The following is a 10,244-nucleotide window of genomic DNA, read 5'->3' on the forward strand; positions in this document are numbered from 1 at the left end:
TGGGATCGCAAATTCTGCTCTCTGTCTTGTCAATAAATTAACTTCTGTCTTATATCATAATATGCCATTTAGCAGACGCTTTTATCCAAAGCGACTTATAGTCATGTGTGCATACGCAGGTTTTTTTAACGTAGCGGTGGTCCCCGGAATCGAACCCACTACCCTGGCATTGCAAGCCCCATGCTCTACCAACTGAGCTAAAAAGGACCTTGATTTTGGAAAGAGTAATAGCTAACTGGTGTGAAAACAGTGTTTGTTGAGAACACTCTAACACAGTTAACATTTCAAATTATGATACCTTCTTTAATTGTGATTTATTCAACACAGATGCAAATGCAGTTATTTTATTTTTTTATCCTTTGCTGGCATCCCATAGAATCCGGGGGTCATCGACTGAATTTTTATTGATCATTATGAATTATTTTAGTTTAATTTCAAATTGATCACAGAATATAGGTTTATGTAGTAATGAAACGTTGAAACACCATCTTGTGGCTCTTTTAGGAGATGCAGAAATTTGAAGTAGGCAGTAGTAAGTGTGGTGGTCAGACAAGCTCATATGTCGAATTTCTATTTTCTTGATGAAAGAAATGAGATGTGTAGATAATGGTATGAAATCATTAGTGAAACAAAAAACAGGACCCACAGGGAAACCCAGCCATTGGTCGTTCCCCATCCAGGTCATGGAGTCACTTCTCTGTCACATTGGCCACTGTCTCCAAACTTTCCACTTCAGTTGAGTAGGTATCCACAGCAGTGCAAGAGATTCATTTATCGGTTTTAATTGCAAGTCAAAGGGAGAGGTAATGTCCTCACGAACAATCTCTCGGATAGTATTGGCCAACTATTTCAGTTGTCGGGTGTTTTAATAAACATCTTTATTTTGCATTCAAGCCTCAGTTTTGGATTTATTCATTATTTCGACAGCGTGTGACACTATTCAGTAGTAAGGACATTAAAAGAGCGCAGATGGCCTCTTATCATTCATGGGTGTTGAGAGCCGCCATGTTCCCACCGGTGAATTATGAACGGACAGAATATGCCAGCTACTGGAGAGAAGTAGACCTGCTATTGTTCCTTGTAATACAGAGAATAGCCCTCACCTTAACGTGATGTTATATGTAATACACATTTATTTGAAAATAAGACAGTTAATTCATAGTTATTTTGCAAAAGAAAAGCCACGAGAAAGCCACAAGTTTTCAGTGAATGCCAACGGAACGGGATACGGTTGAAGAGGTTGCTAGGTGTTGGGTTAAGGTCACTACAGCGTGAGGAGAGAGCGGTAATGTCTACGTGTCTGTTCTGACTGTGTTATGCTCTCACCCCACAGATGAGCCATGTCTTGGGGACAAGTCTATATTCTGCCAGATGGAGGTCCTAGCCCGCTACTGTTCCATCCCTGGCTACAACAAACTGTGCTGTGAATCCTGCAACAAGAAGGAAGGCTTCACCACCCTCTTCTCTCCATCCCCAGACCTCCACAAGACTGGAGAATCCTCAGACTCTGAGACTGGCTCAGACCAGGAGACCTCCACCCAGCCGAACCCCACCGCCTCCACCACCCTACCATCAGACACCCCGCTCCCCCCCACCACTACCCAGAGCCCACCCCGAACCACTAAGACCCCTAGACGGCCTCGCTCCACTGCCCAGGGCCTGACCACCTCACCGTCGGCGGGTGCGGTCCCTCCCAAGGGTCCTTCCTTGGGGGTCGGGGATGGAGACTCGGTCCCTGTGCTCCCTTCTCTACCTCCAGGTCCCAGCCCGCCTCTCCGGCCCCGGCTCTGGCCCAACGCTGCTCCAGACTCCAATGGAGACCCTGCTTTATCGCCATCTAAAGAGCACAGCAGTCCAAACAACCGCTCTTTAGGCCAAGCCGCCGGCCCCGGCCCTGAACCCGGGCCTGCTGGAGCTGTGGCTGGCGTGGCTGCTGCCAGGTCAAGAAGGGAGGATGTAGGATCAGAGAGGGACTCAGCTCACAGAACCAGAACAACCAGAACCATGTCCCATGTGGTGACATGATCCCTGACTTATCCTGTGACTTGCTGCTCAGTAATATGGTCCACCATGACTTCCGTCAGCTCAACGTTATTACAACGTTGTTACAGCATTACAGTGTTACAGCGTTACAATGTTACAATGTGACAATGTTACAATGTGACAACTTTATTACAACGTTACAACATTATTACAACCATCTGAGGGATTATCCTGGACTGGACTCTCAACCGATTGCTGCAAGAATAAATTAACATGCCAGTGGACTTAGACCAGTAATGGTTACCTCATCGAACCAGCAGAGCGATCTCTATGCATTTGCACTGCATCACTCAGCCCTCTCTGCTTCAGTTAAGAAATGGAAGAAAAACAAGAAAATAAAAAGGTGCTGAAACTAAAATGACTACAAGACATGTTAAACAATGTGACGACTGCATTGGCTGCCATTACTTCCTAATCTGTGTACATGTTAAACAATGTGACGACTGCATTGGCTGCCATTACTTCCTGATCTGTGTAGAGTTGTGCAAACATATTTTGAAAGTGCATCAGAACTACTTATTGAACTTAATATTGTGAAGATATTATGTGGCACGGACAAAAACCTTTACTTTGGGGGCTGTCACAAGTTGTAGTGATGATGTCGCAAAGTCTTGGTGATTTCACAAATCTTGTTGAGGATGTCACAGGTATTGGAGATAATGTTGCAAAGTCTTGGTGATAATGTCGCAAAGTCTTGGTGATGATGTCACAATGTATTGGTGATGATGTCGCAAAGTCTTGGTGATGATGTCACAATGTATTGGTGATGATGTCGCAAAGTCTTGGTGACGATGCCACAATGTATTGGTGATGATGTCGCAAAGTCTTGGTGATGATGTTGCAAAGTCTTGGTGATGATGTCACTTCCTCCAGGGAGCTTTGTAACCTCTCCCCATTGGTGCTCTTATTGTTGATGTGCTTCTCAAACAACCATTTACAAGAGATTGACCTCCAGAGGTCATCAAAAGGTCAACAGGTCAAGTCTGTTTGCAAAGCCAACCCCACTGTAGCATGCACATTGCCTTTGTGGAAAAACTCACATATGCTTTAAAAGATAAAAAGAAAAAACATTATTGATATTTTTTTGATATATTTTTCAAGTAATTTTGTATATAGTGTAAATTTCAGCAGCATATTATTATCTAAGAAACTAACAGCCAGCCAACGGAATGTAAAGTATGATGACGTCATTGAGAAGTTGAGAGAGAATGCTGTAAGTCTGCAGAGCGGTTGGTCTGATGTCACGCTGTTTCAAGTTGTGCATTACCTCATTCCTGTCTTGCAGTTCATAACATCCTTATGTGTATTGTATAGTTCTTGTATATACATGAATGAAAAGCTTTAAATGTTAATATTTATTAAATGTTTAAATGGTAGGGAGAAATAATGTTTGAAAGAAGAATGTAAAAGTTCTTTTTTTTGCATCGTCCTGGTCCGAGTCGAGAGCTAATTAGCTGGTGGGAAAGCTCAGTCAGATTAGGACAATACCCTGTGGTTCAAAATCTTTTTTCCTTTGTTCAACCTTTTTTTTTATACTAACAGCAGGATTCAGTTCATACCCAGACAACATCTTAAAGGGACAATCTGCAGTAGCTACATCCATTTTTTTAGACTTCTAAATATTGATGATGTATACCCATTGATTCTTGAAGAATATAACTTACAGTTGCCTCATTAGCTTAGTTCAACTTTCGTACCCCATCAGAACTCAAAATACACTGAGTGTACAAAACATTAGGAACACCTTCCTAACATTGAGTTGCATCCTCTTTTGCCCTCAGAACAGCCTCAATTCGTCGTGGGCGTGGACCCTACAAGGTGTCAAAAGCGTTCCACAGGGATGCTGGCCCATGTTGACTCCAATGCTTCCCACAGTTGTGTCAAGATGGCTGGATGTCCTTTGGGTGGTGGACCATTCTTGATACACACGGGAAACTGTTAAATGTGAAAAGCCCAGCAGCGTTGCAGTTCTTGACACACTCAAACCAGTGCGCCTGACACCTACAACCATACCCCGTTCAAAGGCACTTACATATTTTGTCTTACCCATTCACCCTCTGAATGGCACACATACACAATCCATGTCTCAGTTGTCTCAAGGCTTAAAAATCCTTCTTTAACCTGTCTCCTCCCCTTCATCAACACTGATTTGAAGTGGATTTAACAGGTGACATCAATAAGGGATCATAGCTTTCATCTGGATTCACATGGTCAGTCTGTCATGGAAAGAGCGGGTGTTCCTAATGTTTTGTACACTCAGTGTATAAGCTTGTCTTAACTATTTAGTTTGTAAACAATGTCCATGTAAACAAACACTGTACAGCCTGAAACATGGGCAAACTATCATTGTGATACAGTGTCATGGATGGTCATCCACAGCTCTGTCTATGAATTTGAAAGTGGTCACATTTCTCCCTCAGCTGTTTACCATATCAGTGGCGGGGTGTCTCCTTTGTAATTGTTCGAACTGCAGATTGCCGCTTAAATGCGTCTGTATTTACTCAGTATGGATGGATGTCCTGGTGTTAAAGTAATGAAGCCTTGAGAAACCTTATTCAGACATAACTGGCATGGCATAACTCCTTCTGAAACCTTATTCAGACATAACTGGCATAACTCCTTCTGAAACCTTATTCAGACATAACTGGCATAACTCCTTCTGAAACCTTATTCAGACATAACTGGCATAACTCCTTCTGAAACCTTATTCAGACATAACTGGCATAACTCCTTCTGAAACCTTATTCAGACATAACTGGCATAACTCCTTCTGAAACCTTATTCAGACATAACTGGCATGGCTCCTTCTGAAACATTATTCAGACATAACTGGCATAACTCCTTCTGAAACCTTATTCAGACATAACTGGCATAACTCCTTCTGAAACCTTATTCAGACATAACTGGCATGGCTCCTTCTGAAACATTATTCAGACATAACTGGCATAACTCCTTCTGAAACCTTATTCAGACATAACTGGCATGGCTCCTTCTGAAACCTTATTCAGACATAACTGGCATAACTCCTTCTGAAACCTTATTCAGACATAACTGGCATGGCTCCTTCTGAAACCTTATTCAGACATAACTGGCATAACTCCTTCTGAAACCTTATTCAGACATAACTGGCATAACTCCTTCTGAAACCTTATTCAGACATAACTGGCATGGCTCCTTCTGAAACATTATTCAGACATAACTGGCATAACTCCTTCTGAAACCTTATTCAGACATAACTGGCATAACTCCTTCTGAAACCTTATTCAGACATAACTGGCATGGCTCCTTCTGAAACCTTATTCAGACATAACTGGCATAACTCCTTCTGAAACCTTATTCAGACATAACTGGCATAACTCCTTCTGAAACCTTATTCAGACATAACTGGCATAACTCCTTCTGAAACCTTATTCAGACATAACTGGCATAACTCCTTCTGAAACCTTATTCAGACATAACTGGCATGGCATAACTCCTTCTGAAACCTTATTCAGACATAACTGGCATAACTCCTTCTGGAACCTTATTCAGACATAACTGGCATGGCATAACTCCTTCTGAAACCTTATTCAGACATAACTGGCATGGCTCCTTCTGAAACCTTATTCAGACATAACTGGCATGGCTCCTTCTGAAACCTTATTCAGACATAACTGGCATAACTCCTTCTGAAACCTTATTCAGACATAACTGGCATAACTCCTTCTGAAACCTTATTCAGACATAACTGGCATGGCATAACTCCTTCTGAAACCTTATTCAGACATAACTGGCATGGCATAACTCCTTCTGAAACCTTATTCAGACATAACTGGCATGGCTCCTTCTGAAACATTATTCAGACATAACTGGCATAACTCCTTCTGAAACCTTATTCAGACATAACTGGCATAACTCCTTCTGAAACCTTATTCAGACATAACTGGCATGGCTCCTTCTGAAACATTATTCAGACATAACTGGCATAACTCCTTCTGAAACCTTATTCAGACATAACTGGCATGGCTCCTTCTGAAACCTTATTCAGACATAACTGGCATAACTCCTTCTGAAACCTTATTCAGACATAACTGGCATGGCTCCTTCTGAAACCTTATTCAGACATAACTGGCATAACTCCTTCTGAAACCTTATTCAGACATAACTGGCATAACTCCTTCTGAAACCTTATTCAGACATAACTGGCATGGCTCCTTCTGAAACATTATTCAGACATAACTGGCATAACTCCTTCTGAAACCTTATTCAGACATAACTGGCATAACTCCTTCTGAAACCTTATTCAGACATAACTGGCATGGCTCCTTCTGAAACCTTATTCAGACATAACTGGCATAACTCCTTCTGAAACCTTATTCAGACATAACTGGCATAACTCCTTCTGAAACCTTATTCAGACATAACTGGCATGGCATGGCTCCTTCTGAAACCTTATTCAGACATAACTGGCATAACTCCTTCTGAAACCTTATTCAGACATAACTGGCATGGCATAACTCCTTCTGAAACCTTATTCAGACATAACTGGCATGGCTCCTTCTGAAACCTTATTCAGACATAACTGGCATAACTCCTTCTGAAACCTTATTCAGACATAACTGGCATGGCTCCTTCTGAAACCTTATTCAGACATAACTGGCATGGCTCCTTCTGAAACCTTATTCAGACATAACTGGCATAACTCCTTCTGAAACCTTATTCAGACATAACTGGCATGGCTCCTTCTGAAACCTTATTCAGACATAACTGGCATAACTCCTTCTGAAACCTTATTCAGACATAACTGGCATAACTCCTTCTGAAACCTTATTCAGACATAACTGGCATGGCTCCTTCTGAAACATTATTCAGACATAACTGGCATAACTCCTTCTGAAACCTTATTCAGACATAACTGGCATAACTCCTTCTGAAACCTTATTCAGACATAACTGGCATGGCTCCTTCTGAAACCTTATTCAGACATAACTGGCATAACTCCTTCTGAAACCTTATTCAGACATAACTGGCATAACTCCTTCTGAAACCTTATTCAGACATAACTGGCATGGCATGGCTCCTTCTGAAACCTTATTCAGACATAACTGGCATAACTCCTTCTGAAACCTTATTCAGACATAACTGGCATGGCATAACTCCTTCTGAAACCTTATTCAGACATAACTGGCATGGCTCCTTCTGAAACCTTATTCAGACATAACTGGCATGGCAAGACACACTGTGATCTGATTGTGTTCAGATCTTCCTGACCACCTCCAGATCTAGCCAGGGACCCATTGTGTTTGGATATCTTCTTACACGTTTAGACAGATCTGTACAGTGAAGTCATTTACATTATCCTTATCCCCCCCCCTCTAAAATCATTGACAGGTGGCCCCATTGACTTATGCCAATCATTTGTGTCTTCAAATAAATACATCAATATTGTTTTTGAAGGACTAGCTGTGAGAGAAAAAAATTCTGACAGGGAGGGACCAGGAAATGAGGTCACAATGCAGACACAGTGGGCGGATAAGAGATCCATTTTAATACCGTGTATAGGCACTTCTCATAAAATATCACAATCAGAATGTGGACAATATCAGGACACATGACATGTTAGCGCTAGGTATTAACGGAGATTCTGAATGATGATGGTGACGGGTTGTCGTGTGGAGTATCGTGTTATTGGAAGAGGGGGGACGGGGGGGACGGGGGACGGGGGGGGGGGGACCAATTCAAGACCATGATATTAATTTTGTCAAATCACCACCATAATAATAGTTCAAAATGTCCAGTATTTCTGTGTTCATATTTCAGAACATATGGATTCTTTAGACATTCAGATTAGTGAAAAAAATGCATGCTGAGGGAAAATAGAGCCACTCTACAAATTATTACTAACCCAAACACAGTGGGGAACAATGGGCCTTCTACGCCTTCAGAGAAGGGCTAAGAATTGATAAAATAATGATTATAATAATATTATAATTATAATAATATTATTTTCAATGATGTTCTGATTTAATCTCTTCAGTTTTTGTTGGAATGGAAAGGGTTAACACTGAAGAGGATAAAAGAGTCTGCTAAATGGCATATAAGAGGAAAAAAAGATCCAATCAGATCTAGCTAGCTAAATCAGCCATTGGCTAGGCCATCAGAAGCAAGATAAAGGCGTCTGCTATTCAACTGTATTAGGGCAACATTTTGGAGTGACAGTGGAATCAACCAATCACATTTTGACTTAATGAGTGGGACCGTTTTTACCACAAGTTATTTTCAAAGAGATGGCTAACAACAGCAAGCACGCTGCAATAAAAAACACAGTTCCACTCACCAGATGATGATCATTTGAAACTTAACTTGTTAAAAGTTATTCTTGAAAAGGGAGAAGCTAACAAATTAGCAACAACATCCTCTTTGATAACAGCTGCTGCAGCCGCTGACAACAAAAGCTAGCTAGATAGCTAGACCGTGGGTAAACTACCGCTTGCTATTGCGCAGTGACATGTTAGCCTTCAAGAAGGCAGACATTTCCATACGTTCGCATTTTAAGTGGAACTGACAGCATTTTAGCAACATTAAATCTTATTACATTTTTATTTAACCTTTATTTAACTTTTTATTTATTTATTTTTATTTCACCTTTATTTAACCAGGTAAGAAGCCAGTTGAGAATAAGTTCTCATTTACAACTGCGACCTGGCCAAGATAAAGCAAAGCAGTGCGATAAAAACAACACAGAGTTACATATGGGGTAAAACAAAACATAAAGTCCAAAATACAACAGAAAATATATATACAGTGTGTGCAAATGTAGCAAGTTATGGAGGTAAGGCAAAAAATAGGCTATAGTGCAAAATAATTACAATTAGTATTAACACTGGAATGATAGATGTGCAAGAGATGATGTGCAAATAGAGATACTGGGGTGCAAATGAGCAAAAATAAATAACAATATAGGGATGAGGTAGTTGGGTGGGCTAATTTCAGATGGGCTGTGTACAGGTGCAGTGATCGGTAAGGTGCTCTGACAACTGATGCTTAAAGTTAGTGAGGGAGATAAAAGAGTCTCCAGCTTCAGAGATTTTTGCAATTCGTTCCAGTCATTGGCAGCAGAGAACTGGAAGGAATGGCGGCCAAAGGAGGTGTTGGCTTTGGGGATGACCAGTGAGATATACCCGCTGGAGGGCATACTACGGGTGGGTGTTGCTATGGTGACCAATGAGCTAAGATAAGGTGGGGATTTGCCTAGCAGTGATTTATAGATGGCCTGGAGCCAGTGGGTTTGGCGACCAATAGTAGGCAAGTCAGTTAAGAACTAATTCTTATTTACAAAGACGGCCTACACTGGCCAAACCCGGACGACACTGGGCCAAATTCTGTTCATGTACACCCCCAGGAAGAATATGACACTTAAAAAAAAGAATCTGACAAGCGACCACTTAGATATGGTAATTTCCACGTTTTCATAAATTCTTAGAACGTTTGGGAATTACATATACTAATGCATTTGTGAAAATTCTATAGCAGTATAGAGCGAGAAAGCGGCTGTGCGTTTGGACAATTAATAGACACTGCAGTAAATAAAACCTAATAAAAACATATGTCTTGTCCAGGACCGGAGTCTACACACAGACTGGTGCACTATAGCCAATCAGAGCTACAGAAGACCTTTATAAAAACAAACCATTTGTCACACGGGCCTGCCATCATTCACTTTGAACTGGACTGTGTGTTTACAGGAAGTTGCAACAGCGCGACTTTAGATCATTAGAATGCATTCGCCAAAAAATACACCTGAATGGATTTCTGCAAATATGTAAACACCATGGGAGTCCTCTTACATTTGGGAACTTTACAGTCAAATTGATCAAACAACCATGAAAAGGTAAGCTCTCTCTCCCTCAGTTTTCTGAAACCTTATTCAGACATAACTGGCATGGCTCCTTCTGAAACCTTATTCAGACATAACTGGCATAACTCCTTCTGAAACCTTATTCAGACATAACTGGCATAACTCCTTCTGAAACCTTATTCAGACATAACTGGCATGGCTCCTTCTGAAACATTATTCAGACATAACTGGCATAACTCCTTCTGAAACCTTATTCAGACATAACTGGCATAACTCCTTCTGAAACCTTATTCAGACATAACTGGCATGGCTCCTTCTGAAACCTTATTCAGACATAACTGGCATAACTCCTTCTGAAACCTTA

General features: G+C 41.1%; 1 protein-coding gene across 1 annotated transcript in view; it reads left to right on the forward strand.

Annotated features, from left to right (window-relative positions):
• The window catches only part of LOC311111094 (A disintegrin and metalloproteinase with thrombospondin motifs 14-like), a gene marked incomplete at its 5' end in the record, with an annotated part of 276,043 nt that extends 273,021 nt beyond the window's left edge, over positions 1-3,022 (forward strand). The window contains one exon of the mRNA XM_084189095.1: positions 1,334-3,022. Within this exon, the coding sequence (XP_084045221.1) occupies positions 1,334-2,025 (692 nt within the window). The 3' untranslated portion in view covers positions 2,026-3,022. The remainder of the gene's footprint in view (positions 1-1,333) is intronic.
• Between the last annotated feature and the right edge of the window lie 7,222 nt (positions 3,023-10,244).

This window comes from Coregonus lavaretus (assembly GCF_964263955.1).
Source record: "Coregonus lavaretus genome assembly, contig: SUPER_36_unloc_1, whole genome shotgun sequence".
Classification (NCBI taxonomy): Eukaryota; Metazoa; Chordata; class Actinopteri; order Salmoniformes; family Salmonidae; genus Coregonus; species Coregonus lavaretus.